The sequence below is a fragment of the Argiope bruennichi genome, chromosome 1, assembly GCF_947563725.1.
Source record: "Argiope bruennichi chromosome 1, qqArgBrue1.1, whole genome shotgun sequence".
In the NCBI taxonomy this organism is placed as follows: domain Eukaryota; kingdom Metazoa; phylum Arthropoda; class Arachnida; order Araneae; family Araneidae; genus Argiope; species Argiope bruennichi.
In genome coordinates, this window is record NC_079151.1 from 101932205 (window position 1) to 101947349 (window position 15145).

At 29.3% G+C, this 15145-nt stretch overlaps 1 protein-coding gene across 2 annotated transcripts in view; it reads left to right on the plus strand.

Annotated features, from left to right (window-relative positions):
* The window catches only part of LOC129967621 (vitamin K-dependent gamma-carboxylase-like), a 45137-nt gene that overhangs the window by 21841 nt on the left and 8151 nt on the right, over positions 1-15145 (plus strand). For both annotated transcript variants that reach the window (XM_056081898.1, XM_056081899.1), the window contains exons 7-12: positions 582-745; positions 1917-2089; positions 3949-4227; positions 7316-7470; positions 7995-8173; positions 13789-13916. In XM_056081898.1, the coding sequence (XP_055937873.1) occupies positions 582-745; positions 1917-2089; positions 3949-4227; positions 7316-7470; positions 7995-8173; positions 13789-13916 (1078 nt within the window). The remainder of the gene's footprint in view (positions 1-581; positions 746-1916; positions 2090-3948; positions 4228-7315; positions 7471-7994; positions 8174-13788; positions 13917-15145) is intronic.

Genomic DNA, 15145 nt, shown 5'->3' on the forward strand with positions numbered 1-15145 from the left:
CAAAATTTAATAAAATCAATCAATTAACAAATAGTTAAATCCAAAAAATATTTTAATAGCATGTTATCATCGAAAATACACAAGTGTACAAAAGCTTGAAAACTCTAGCAGATCGGGAAATGATTGTAACAGTCAATTATAAGATTCCATCTTTACAAACTGAAGTAAAACAATTTTTAAATAAAAAAAATTAATTTAGTCGCTTTAAATAATGCCATTATCTCAAGCTACTAGACTTCCATCTTTTTAGGGGGGGGAGTTAATTTCAAGATAAGATTTTCACTTCCATTTATATTTCATAGTATATGCATTTTTTAATTGATCGATTCATTTATATTAAGGTTTGTAGTCTTTTCAAATAATAAGATGAATTTTTTTAGAACAATATATTTCATATTAAAAATTTAATAGCATGAAAATTCAATTTTCTGGACCAATAATCTGGTTGCCAAAGACAGCTAGTTGAATATGGAATCTTAACTAAATGTCTAACTCTGAAACTATATACAATTTTGGTAATTATTTTTTATACGTAATGAATAAAAGGAAAAAAAAATGACAATATATGCTTATCCACGCAGGATATTTCTGACAGATGACCAGATAACGTACTTCGTGGTACACTTGGGAGGTTTCCTGTTAGATTTGACGGTGGGGTTTTTCATGCTAATGGAATTCAGCCGACCTTATGCTTTCCTATTTTGCGGTATGTTCAACCTTATGAACTCCAGAATGTTCGCCATTGGTACGTTCTTTTTCTTTTCCTGAATTCATTTTAATTCAATAAGATATTTATGTGACAATGTTCTAAAAAAATTAAGAAATGGTGGATAAAATTTAATTTTTTCTTCATAGTTCAGCAGAAATAAAATAAAAAAAATCCTATAGAATTCCTTATTATTCCATAAATAACATTTTATAACTTTCATTTTAATCCATTTAGTTTACTTATCATTTTAATTTTAATAAAGCATTTTTATTACATGGATTAAATTTCTGCTTTATTCTACATGGAAACATTTCAATAGATTTAACAAATAATGTATATTAGGTAACATTCTGTGGAAGCGACACAGTGATGTTTTTTATTAAATGGACTAGATTTTGGCTTTGGTCTGAATGGAATCATTTTAACAGATTTAACAAATAATGTATATTAGGTAACTTTCTGTGGAAGCAACATAGTAATGTTTCCTATTAAATGGACCACATTTTGGTTTTAGTCTGCATGGAATAATTTTAACAAATTTAACAAATAATGTATATTAGACAACATTCTGCAGAAGCAACACAATAATATTTTTTTAATTACATGGACTAGGTTTTGTCTTTAATATACACGGAATCATTTTAACAAATAAAGTATATTAGGTAAAGTATATTATCTATGGAAACATCACAGTGATATTTTTTATTACATAAATTAGATTTTGGCACAAATCATCATGGAATCATTTTAGCACATTTATTAAACTTTGCGTATTGTTCTGAATTTTCAATTCAATCACCAAAAAGATCAGATTTCTTTTTAGCTTTGATGCTATAAACGTATAATATCGTCTTATATTTTTCTTTGATTATGAAATATAAAATTAGATAAAAACAACAAACATAACGTACATGAAATTCTTAAATTTTATAAAAATAAAAAACAATTAGGACATAGTTATATTGAACCTTCACCAAGATCTAAAACTTCTAATTACAATAATTTAATGAATAATATCTCACATTAGATTAACATTAACAAATCAGTAGGGAAATTAATTTTTTAATCCAACAGTGAAATTGTCATATGTGATTTTCATTTTTTAAAAAATTAAAAAATTATTAAGTATTTAAATTGAAAATTGACAAACTCATTAAATATGTACTATATGTTTAGTAATTTTGTCATTTCTTTTATTTCATTTTAGGAATGTTTCCTTACGTAATGATAGCGATCATGCCGATATTTTGCGCTTCTGACTGGCCTAAGAAAGTCTTGGTTAAATTACCCAAGCTGCGCGAACTGACTTTGTATGATGCTGCACCCGGAAGAAGTGAGGACTGCATTTACACGGAACAGGAAGTGGTACCGGAAAAACAGGTTCTATGAATTTTACTAAATTCTTAATTAACATGGATGGTTTTCATACCCATTCCTACACTGCTGTCTTCGCATGCAGTCTTTTCCTAGGAAATAGAAGATATATATTTCTACAGAATTCAGTTCCATGTTATGTCACTACTGTATGTAAAAATTGGTTTCAATACAATCATATTTCAATACTAGAATGGCCCAAAAATAACCCAGACCTTAACCTAATCAGAAGTCTATGGAGCCATTTTAAGAAAGTTGTTATACAGAAGCAATCCAGCAGTAAATTTAAATTATTTATAGAAATAATTTTATCATGATGTCGCATTATAACAGCTGAGGAACAAAAAGCATTAATGAACTCAACAGGAGCGCGTTACAAGACTGTAATTGATGCTAAATGTTATCGACAATTATTAACTGCTATAAGGGTAAATTTCTGCATCAATGTCATTATTCCTATAAGTCTTTTGTCTTCTTTATAACAGCTTTTCTAATAGAAATATCCGTTGCCAAAATTATTTTGTTAAATTTTTTATTGATTATCTTGAAAATAATCATAACTTCACGATATTTCTCTTAATAGAATTGCAGTTGTTATCTATTAAATCTGAAAACTGTGCTCTTCCCAAAAGATTCCCGTAATTTTGCCACTATTGTGTTTGTATTATTATTTTTTAAATAAATCTACATCAATAAAGAATATTTTTTAATAAATTTGAATCTATTACTTCAGCCCAGTCTAATGCACACACACACACACACACACACACACACACACACACATATATATATATATATATATATATATATATAGATAGATAGATAGATATAGATATAGATATAGATATAGATATAGATATAGATATAGATATAGATATAGATATAGATTGCTAATTTTCCCTTTCTAGTATACGTAGTATAAAAAAGCATAGTAATCGACAAAAAATTCGAATTTCGAGATTTTGACGAATTTCCATGTTTTAGACATCCCTGAGTTCGGAAAACCCGTCTGTCTGTCTATCTGTCTGTGACAAAGATTACTCAAAAACGCTTTGAGCTAGATGGATGGTTGAAATTTGGTATACAGTCTTTATACCGAATTAGCAGATTTCTACCACATTTTGAGTAAAATCTGTTCATAGGAAGTCCACTTGTCTAGTTGTTCGATTATAAGTAAATATACGATAATTACGAAACGAATACAGATAGATAAATAAAATTCGGTACACAGATTTATAGTGTAGACATCTGTCAAATTTTGACCCAAATCCCAGTACGGGTTGACTGGCCATCGGTCTGAACTTTCAGAAACATGTAACATCAAGCTTGGTATGAAAATTTCTGATTACAAGTGCAGTTTTGGGTCATATTTTGGTTTCATTCGATTGAAAAAAACGTGTCAAAAACACAAATTCTATATTTAGGTACTATTAACACATGTCAAGAATTAATCGCCAAATAACTCGCCAAGGACGGCACGATAGATTCAGTAAAAATACTAAATTCTCGCCAAAAGTTAATTTTTTGTAACTATTCTACGCCAATGCCGGGTAAGACATTCTCTGTCATGAAAAAATTATTAGAGAGTATGCGATAAAGTTTTGAAGAGACTACTACCGCTAATAATTTTAAACAAACGAGTTCACTATTTCCGAAAACAACCAAAGTGTCTCTCCTAAACATATGACAGTGAATTATTTTCTTAAATACCATACTGATATTTTTTTAATTAAAACACTAATTTACTGTCATTATTAATATCTGGACAATGAAATAGTTTTTTTCTTCTCTTGACTAAATTTTTAAAAATAATTAATATATAATTTTATAAATCAATGCCTCTTTTTCGTATTTTTCTTTAACAGAGCGGCTCCCCTGAAAAAGAGTGTGCTGCATCAACTAAAACTCCCTCTTTGACCAATGTAAGATTCCGTCATAAGGTGACTGCCTTATTGTTTTGTGTTTATTTCTGTTTACAAGGCTTTCTGCCGTATTCCCATTCCTTCACGAAAGGATATAATACGTGGACTCAAGGATTGTATGGATATTCTTGGGACATGATGGTCCACAATTGGAGATACGTGCACACAACTATCACAGTAATAGACAAAAATACTGGACAGCATTCTCATCTAGATCCTGAGGTAAGTATTAAAAAAATTAATTTCAATCTCATCTTATTATTTTAATCATATTAAAGACATAAAAAAATGTTCCGGATAAAGAGTTCCTATCTGTGGACATAAATAAATCTTCAGAATACACGAAAACATTTTCTTTTAATTTAATATAAATCTTAGTAATAGCAATTTATTTACAAAAAATGAAAAAAACACGAAACTGAAATACGAATATTTGTTAACGAATAATACAGAATTCCAAACAATTTATTTTTATGCTCGTGAGCTGAATTGGGAACTTAAACATTGCCATATAAGGAATAGAAACTTCTTTTCGAGTTATAAATAAATAGATGATGTAGTTTCTTAGACCCAAACGATTCCACTGTTAACAAATAAGTTTTTTTCTGTCATCCAAAGTAATTTTTCTCCCGATATTTCTAAGAAAATTCTGAAATTCGATATATACAGTGGCTCAAAAAATATAGAGTACACCTTACTTTTACTTGATAAATCCGACTTTCAATATAAATAACACATAACCGGAAAGTACAAACATGTTTTTATTTTTACACATAACAAATGGTTTAATTTAGAGTAAAAATAAAGAAAAATCAGCGAAAAACTTCTAAATTGAAAAGTTTCAGAAGTATTTTAAATATACATACGCAGAATTTTGCCTCAAGAAATTGAGAATACACCAATGAAATTTTTGCAATATCACGCATAAAAACAAAGTTGCATGTCTTTTGGCTCTTATAATGGCCTCTAAACGTCATGGTACCGATTCAACCAATTTTTAATGGTATCTGATGATATTTTACCCCATTCTTCTTGCACCACTTGTTTTAAATGGGTTTTGTTTCTAATTTTGTGTTTTTGAACCACTTCTTCGAGTATGGCCCAAAAAAATTCAATGCATTGATTTCGGAGTACTGTGGTGGTGTGTGTAACTGCTGTTTACAATGAAAAATGTTCCATATTTTGACATTACATGCATTCTGTTTGGGGTCGTTATCCTGCTGGAAAATGGAATTTCCATCTAAACCCAAATTTTTACACTTTCCTTTAGATTGCTGCGACCATATGGTTCATCCAACTTGATGCAGAAACTTTTCAAATCACAGGCAGAAGTGTAAGTGCTGAAACTGCGCGAAATGCCATTAGACAAGCTGGATATAAAAGTAGCATTTTTAGTGAGATACCTTTCATCAGCTTGCAAATTCAGAAAAAGCATATGAAGTTTGCAAAAACTTATCTATTGAAGACCAATAACCTTTGGAAGAAAGCTATATTTAGTAATGAAAGAAAACTCAAAATTTTTGGCAGTGACAGCCATCGTACTGTATGGAGAAAGCCTAATACTTCTTCGGATCTAAAAAATTTACCTCTTACAGTTAAACGTGATGGTGACTCCGCCATGATTTGAGGTTGCATGGCTTCATCCGGGGTAGGAAATTCAATTTTTATAGATGGCATTATAAACGATATGCTTTACTTGGATATAATTCGCCGCAATTTAAAGGAAAGTGCTAAAAATCTGAGTGTAGATGGAAATTTCATTTTCCAGTTGGACAACGACCCCAAACAGAATGCATGTAACGTCAAAATATGGTGTCTTTTTCATTGTAAATAGCAGTTACACACACCACCACATTACCCCAACATCAATACCATTGAATATCTGTGGGCCATACTCGAAGCAATGGTCTAAAGACACAAAATTAGAAACTAAACTCATTTAAAACAAGCGGTGCAAGAAGAATGGGGTAAAATATTTTCAGATACCACCAAAAATTGGTTGAATCGGTACCACGACGTTTAGAGGCCATTATAAAAGCCAAAAGACATGCAACTAAATAGTGACACGTTCTTTCTGTGCTAGATATTACAAGAATTTTATTGGTGTATTCTCAATTTTTTGAGGCAAAATTCTGTGCATGTTTATTTAAAATGCTTCTGAAACTTTTCAATTTAGAAGTTTTTCGCTGATTTTTCTTTATTTTTACTCTAAATTAAACCATTTGTTATGTGTAAAAATAAAAACATGTTTTCACTTCCCGGTAATGTGTTATTTATATTGAAAGTCGGATTTATCAAGTAAAAGTAAGATGTACTTTCAATTTTTTGAGCCACTGTATATTGATGAACCGCTTCGATAAAATAATGAAAAAGATAATTTTTTGTTCAGTCGTTTGCAGATTAAATATATGTGAATGAATATTCAAGAAAGGCAAATTTTTCAGACAAGAGCATTTATTTTCAAATCATCCCGACAACCAAGTCTTAAAAGTGATCAAAACCTATTTATAATATGGATTAAAGTAACTTTAAAATATTTTAATTGGACTTACCTTGAATTAAACTCACATGATTTATTTGAAAAAGAGTATCAAAATTGGTATAAAAATTATTGCCAAAAAAAGTAAATATAACATCTCAGCATTCTGATTTTAAATAATATATGTAATCATTACTTATTCTGTACAAGTAGAATATTTTTTAAAATTATATCACAAAATAGTTAATAATATATCCATTATTTTATTGCATTATCACATTAATATATAAAAAAATATTATAGTAAATATTTGTGAATCAATATTTTACAAAAATTCATAAAAATAAAATTAACAATAAATGGTGATTATATTTTATTAAATAATTACATTTCAATTAATTTTTGAAAAATTTTCTTAATCAAGTTGAAAACTCATAGATAGTATGTTTTATTTTACAGATTAAAAAACTCATTTTTATAAGTCCTCGTTTTATATAATAGAGTATCCTAATTATTTACTTGTATATTGTAATCTATATTTTTTTGTTTATTTACTGCTATGTATTTATTTATAGTGGTCTAAAAACGATATTATTAAATTAGTAATTATAATAGATGGTAATCTTTTAAATTCTCCATGACAGCTTGCTAATTCTTATTCTGATTGGGCTTCACATGCAACTACTGTTTTTAATCCTAATCAAGGCTCATGTATTAACTGATGAATTAAGTTTTCAATATCAATTTTTCTATTCGTTTTGTATAATAAATTTGAACATTTTGGCGGTGTACTGCGTAACCAAAGTTTTCAAGATTTTTCTTCCTCTCTAGGCCTGGACTCGCAGTCATCGTTGGACCCATCATGCAGATATGGTTAAACAGTTTGCGCACTGCATTCAGGAGAGAGTGGCCGAAATGCACAATCTAAAGAACATCGAATTATACATTGATGTGTGGCTCAGTCTCAACCGAAGATTCACGCAGAGGTAATTGACATTGCAGTGCGTCTCAAAAGCATATGGACAGACAATTTTTTGAAATAACAAATAAAAAACGAAGCAATAATCAAATTAGAAGCAATTTACTTCCAGTTGGAAATATCTTAAGAGAAAAAAAACTAGAAATTCCAACAGGACAATGCATCGAGTCACACACGCCACTCAACAGCAGACTGGTTTACGCAGTATCAAGTGATTGTTATAGACTGGCCATCCATAAGCCGATACCTGAATCCTATGGAAAACCTTTGAGGTGTACTTGCCCCAAATGTGTATGCTCATGTCATATTTTTAATTAGAGATGTCTCGTCAATTTTCGACTACCATGTTCCTTAGAATAGAAATATTCATTTGCTTTTTATTCCACTATCACATTCATAAGATCCAACTATAGGATAATCACAAAAGATTTTAGTTAACTAGTTCGTTATTTTCAGTTAACTACGTTTCCAGTACTAAGGCTTTTATTATACTTCATATCTGTTTTTAATATTAAATATTTGTATATGTAGGATGTATGATCCATCAGTAGACATTCTGACAGCAGATTGGTCTCCTTTTGAGGAAGTTACATGGGTACTGCCACTGCAAACAGAACTCACAGATTGGAGACAAAATCTAGTGGATATGGAGGAAAGAATTTTTAACCAATCAGAAGACGTAGATGTCGTATTCGTCACAGATTTTCCCGGTAAGTTTTCGATAAAGTTTTATTAAATCGTAAAAAACAATTATTGGCATTATTTCCACTTTTTAAGGATATATTTTTATTTTTTTAACTAATCACTTCCCTTCTTTCATCTTCTTTTTAACTGATTACAATACTATTTATTAACACGTTTGTTATGACGGATGTGTTGAAAAGCTCTTTATAGTTTTTCTTAAAGATAAGGAAAATCTCGGCATGGTCCTATTTTTTAATACAATGCACGGAGAGCTGCCGACTCACCTTTTCTATAAATTGTAATAGAAACCGTCCGGTGAGAGTACTATGACTGAAATCCAAGATGCCGGATAATAGAAACCGACCCCTTATTCTACATGAAAAAACACAAAATATAGGTAGCAAAAAATACATTCGAGGCGAAGACAAAGAACGGCATTTCACGACACTAGAGTACAGAAAACTGCACTCGAAATGCAGCTTGAGAGCACACTTTGCGATTAGTATACCAAAAAGGGATCTGACGCTCGTATAAGTGCCTTCGCTAACAGATTCTTTCAAAAAGGGACAGAATTTTCTAGAAGGATGTTCAGATCTCAGCTCCTTATAGAGATATCGCATAGTTTTCTTATTTTACAGAATCTTCATATTTATCGAAAAATTCGCCAATTTCGTTAGCAAGTCGACAAATGATCGCCAGGATTATTCAGTATACTGTTCAACAACGGATTGTAAAACCCTCCTTGTTTTTGCGCATGCGTTAGAATGGGTTTAATTCGTCAAAATAGGGGTGAAAGGAAAGATGAAAGGAGATGTTTACATTTACTAATATCTAAAACGGGAAATCCAAGGTCAAAGGGAATATCGGAAATGCACTCATCGTTCCGCGTCTCACCCCTTAATGAGAGGAGTCGTCGAAATGTGGTCGTCTCAGAATCCGTTGACGAACTGTACATTAAGAATATCTGTAAATCTACTTTTTTAACAATAGGACTAACATTGCAGGAAATAATAATATAAATTCGCAACAATTTGATATGTTAAAGGAAAGAAAGACAGTTCAGATGAGAAGTTAAACTGATAAAAGAAATTTCAGTTATTATTCTAAACATCCTTTCATTGGAAATATAGGGGCGAAATATAACTTTTTTCAATAAGTAATTTGTTGGATTAAATGCATGGCGCTTCAAAAATAGGCATGTATAGTAGTTTATAATGGGTGTGGTAAGTAGTAAGATATCTTTATTTATAATGTAAGGACACGATTAGTTTAAAAAAAATTAAAATATCTTTTTTGTACTAGAAGGTTGTCATTAAGGAGGGAATATTTTGAGACTAATTAATTTAAAAGCTACTCAAAAAGTGTAATATTTTATTCAATAATACAGATTAATTCTCAAATCGCAGATTGAATAAAATTTTACTGAAATACTTACCAACTCGTTTAGATAACGGTAAGTTATCAAATTCAGTTCATTTGATACTAGACATCTATAGCGACCCGTTGGTTCGTCTAAATCAATGAGTGCCAAAAAATTAAATCGAAAGTTGTTGTTTTTTTAAAGTTTGATTTTAATGTTTTCTCAGCATATCATTTTTAACCTTCCGATTTTAGTTAACATATATAATTCATAATGCTTTAGAAATCATTCACCATTCTCTTCATTGTGCTTTTCATTTTCCTAATTTTCAACCATATCTTTATACATTCAAAGTCCAGCCGAATAGTACTTTTCAGTGGAAAAATTACATAACAGCGATTTTATTAGTTGAAATTTTTGAGCTGGCTATCAAAATGGATCTCTAAATTTGCAACCGGATATTTTAAATAACGGGGGGGGGGGAGAAGATGGAAACTTTTACACCAATTTTTTGCATTTAAATTTTTAAAAAAGGTACTTACTCAAAATTTGCACGTATTAAAAAGATTTATATTATCAGTTATAAAAATGGTAAATTAGTTTTATTGGATAGTAAATTTTTTAAAATGTTAGTTTGAAAAATACTTTTCATTTCTTTAAATTTGAGAGATATTTCTCTACTTCCACTTATGTACGTGTTATACAGAAGAAAATAATTAATAAGAAATTCAGATCAATATCTACATTGTTTTTTGAAAAAAAAAAGCTGATTTTTAAAAAATAGAGTTGTTGAAAAAATTTATAAGCACTTTTTTATCAAAATTCGAGGATTAAAAAAATAATCCCATTTTAAAAAAGATTATTCTACGATTTCAAATGGTATCATAACGATCGATTTAAAAAAAGGTAATGAAAATTATATATATTTTTTTCAATTATCAAGCCTAAATTCATTTTCTGAAGACCATTGCGCTCGCAAGTCCTAATTTTTAAGAATTGATCGACACAAGGTAAAACTTTTTTTTTCTTTTTCAAATTTAATTTTCTTCACTCTTTTTGAAAATCAACTATTATGACACTATCCGAAATCGAAGTGCAACATTTTTAGAAGAGAAATTCTTTCTGTCTTAAAATTATAATTTATAATAAAATACGTACAGACATATATTCGAATGTTTTAAAAAATAATGTAAACATTGATCTGAAATTTCTTCTAGTTATTTCATTTTATACAAAATATACTTAAGAAAAATTCCAAAAATTTCACAAAATTTCAAAACATTGAATTTTTTTTTTTTCTAAAATCAGCACTTTTTTTAAAAGTGTAGTTTTTGTTCAAACTATTAATGTATCCGGTAGCTCATTATAGAGGTCTTTTTACCAAACATTTTCTTTGAGATGAATAGCTTTTAAGGCGAAACTTCCTTTCCCCTTATCCAGTTATATATCCGGGAGCTAATTTAGAGGATTGTTTCGGATGACCAGCTATTAATATCAATTAATAGCTGGATAATAATATTAATAGTTTAATACTGTAATTCATAATTAATAGCTTAATAAGCAATTTAAACCATATAATTGCTTTTATGTTGTTGTTTTTATTTATTTATTTTGCATTTTTCTATTTTTTATGGCAATTAGACTAGATTACTATATAACAGGAAAGAACAACATTGTTTAAAAATTCATACACTTTCAAAAAATTCACATTGCTTGATTCTGAAGTTAAACCTCAATTTTAAGTACAACAAAAAAAAAATTAAGCATGCCTTATACGGAAACCTTCTCAACATGGAAAAAAATAAGCCAAAACTTCATTGTTTGATTATTAACAATGAAAGAAGCCAAGAAGAAATATTATTAACAAAAAGGGGGAAAAAACGATTTGAGTTTCCCTTCAACATTGAAATATAATGTAGTAAATATATTTAAAACAATTTTTACGGTAGAGAATTTCTATAAAAAAATAAATACAAACGAAGGATAAACATAAAAATTCCATCAGATTAACACAAAATTCTATTTGTTAATTCCATTAATTCTTAATTGACTAAAATTCTGATTTTTTAAAAAAATTGAAAAAAAAAATCGCTCATCCGGGTTGTACATTTCCAAACTTTAAAGTATATATGTGCCGAATTCAATAGTTTTAAGTCAAACAGCATGGCTTATGGAGTACTAACATACACATACACACACATTCATTTTTATTAGTAGTAGAGATAACAATAATTAAAATTGATTTTTAAAATACTGCTATAAGAGTTTAAAAAATCGTGAAAGATGTAATATTGTTACTGTAACAAGATACTGACTTGCCTTTGAGTTGTTATTTCGTTTTTTATTATCCCTCCCCAGAGCCGGCCTTCTCTATAAAGGGGACTGGATACAAGAAACCATTTTGGACCCTAAAGTTTTTTTTTTTTTTTTTTTTTTTTTTTTTTTTTTTTTTGTACAGTAAAAAAATTACTAACACGAACATATAATAATACTATTGCATGTTTATTTAATGCGATATTTTGTTTTGCTATTAATTACTTCAGAAAAATTACAATTTTTTATAGTTTTTTTTTCCGATGCTTAGTATAGCAAGCACATTTAAGCGTTCTGCACACACAAAAAAAAACCCGCTTAACCGAAGACAATTCTTTATTAATTTTAATTTGCTGAAAGAGCGCTCAGCCGTGACTATAGTAACTGGCAATGTAAAGAAAAGTTTTAACACAGTTAATAAATTTAGAAATAACTCATTATAATTATTATTTAGTATGCATTGCAATATAACTTGTGCGTTATTTCTATCCCTTTCATTCAAAATCAAATCCCATAGCAAACAAATTTCGTGGATTGGGTTTTCTTCTACATCTTTGATACATACTACTTTACAAAATTTTTTGGGACATTTTTCTAATTTATGATTTTTAAAGTTTTAATATCAACGAATAATTTTAAATACTTTTAAATTCACATTCTATATATATAATAGCAGTATCAATTACAGTGTTAAAATATAACATCTAAATTCCTCTACTAAGTTTTCTATAATTTCAAATTCTCGCTATTTTGGTACATAATCTTTTTCTTTTTCGAATTCGTTTTTTAAGAAAATATTCTAAAATTATGTGAATTACTTTTGCACCATCTAAAAAATGTGTTAAATCATCAATTTCAGCTTTAAATTTATTTTTTTAATTAAAAGCCAAGAACAATTGTTTTTGCTTGACAGAGTTAATTGACAGCGTTAATTTTGGACAATATTACAAACCATACCATTAAACATAAAATAAATAGCATTTCTTAGATTGAATCCAATAGACTTTTAGTTTCGGATACTGCTGTACTATCGTTATTTGCGTCAATAAATTTTTCTAGGGTATTACAAATTTGTTCTGCGTATACATTGCTTTAACTGAATCTACTTAGGCTTCCCAAATAGTATCGCATAATGATTCAAGACTAACATTTAAATGTGTTTGTAGAATTTTCCATCTTTTTGTAGATGCTGAACTTAAGTAATATGAAAGTGGCATCGCGAATTCATAAATTAAAAGAATGTGATTAGGCAAGGCACATAAATTCCACGAGCGTTTAAAGCAATTATTCTGGGTTGTACACTTTTACATTTCCCTTTCATGTTGTTACCGTTGTTGTATGTCTGTCCTTTGCAATTCATAACATTTAAATTAAGCTCACTTCATTTTTTCAAGTTTTTGCTAGTCCTTCGCCATCATATCAGTTAGACCCTATAAATAACTCATTTATAGTTAATTTTTTCTCTTCAAAATTTACCAACCGAAGAACGATTGAAGTTTGTTCCTTACGGGAAATATCAGGAGTACAATCCATTTGGATATTGTGTGTACCTGACGGTTTTTATATCGTCTTTAATTTTGTTAAGAATGCCATTTCCTAATGCAGGAATAATTTGTTCTTGTGATCTATGAGCTAAATGCTGCACAATCCTATTTTTCGAATTTTTCAAATGGAATTTCCATGGTTTAGAACATCATTTTAGTTTTAGATCATGTTGGGGCCCTCCTCAATAGCGGAGCCCCTGTGCATAGAATCCACCACACACACCAGATGGCCAGCCCTTCCCCGCTCCACCCACCCACTTCAGCATGAAAGGGAAATTATTTTGTTGTTAACTTCAAATTTCTATTTTTAATTTTTTTTTTTTTTTATCTTTCTTTTTCAGAATTTGACTGGGTATGCATTCGGCAGATTTTTACAAGAAATAAAGAACTGTTTAAAATATTATAATTTTTTTTTCTTTAATAGGTTTTCATTTGCTAAACTATGTAAGTGAGAACCATGAAAACACGACTCTCGAAGTTATGAAAGGGACTGTAGAAGTACAACTTGGAACAGGTGAAATCATTGAGTTAAAAGAAGGTCAAAGCATACAAGTATGTATTTTAAGTGCTTATTACTTTCTAGAATAAGAATAATATCAAATAAAAGTTTTGTAGTCTTGAGAAAATTGGATAGTGAAATGTTAATGAATGAAAAAATTTAACATAAAAGTCTATGTTACTTTCTCGTATCCTAAGTAAACAAAAAATATATATATATATAATTAATCGTTGAAAAATTCGAATTCAAAATCTTGACAAATCTTCACGTTCTGAACCTCTCGGATTCCGAAAAATACTTTGTTGGAATTTCGTCAATCTGTCTACACGATAACTCAAAAACATTTCTGGTTGGATGGACAAAATTTTGTATATGGTCTTTACTCCAAATTTGTATATTAATAAAATTCTGAAAGAAATTCATTCAGAGGAAGTATGTCATGTATGGTTGTATAAAAATACAAAGAACAGGAGAGCTGCAAAAGATCAAAAACTAGATGCATAAAATTTAATATAGAGTTTTTGCACCTAAAGTATGGATTCGTATCAAATTGTGAGCGAAGAGATATATTGTCTATCGGTATGTTTTTTCGTATGCATGTAAACATGACATGCATGAGAACGCAAGGAATATAAATAAAATTGCAGATCCGCAATTTGATCTTATTAAAACGCAAAAAAAGAACGCAACATATATAAATAAAATTTGGCATTTGATCTTATTAAAATTGTAGATCCGTCAAAAGATTGACGTTAATCTCTCGAGGAAAAAAAAAGAGATTCAAAATGGAGTTTCACTCTTCATCACTGCACTACGAATCACAAAACGCTCATGTACGGAACACTGAAAATAAAATTCTTAGCACTCATGATCCTAACAGCCTTGTTCATGATCCTCACATTTAAGCGGAGGGGGAGGAAGGGATGACACCTTTATGAGATATGAGCAAGAAAGCTTAAGGTAAACCAATTCCGGTGATTAGAGTTGTACTATTCAAATATATATGAATGATAAGAGCAAACAGAAACAAGATAAATAAATAAAAATCATGGTGCGTGGGCCATCATATCCAAATGACCGATAAAATTTTAGATCAAGCCTATCAATGGATAGGCAGTCAATCTCTCCTATGTATTTGAACACGATAATTAAAAAATATAATTAACTTAACCCTTTAAAGGGCCATTTTTTTTTAGTCATATTATGTTAAAATATTTTTAGCCTTGAAATTAGAATAAGAAAAGGGGTTCATTTAGCATATTAGATAAATTTAATCTGATTA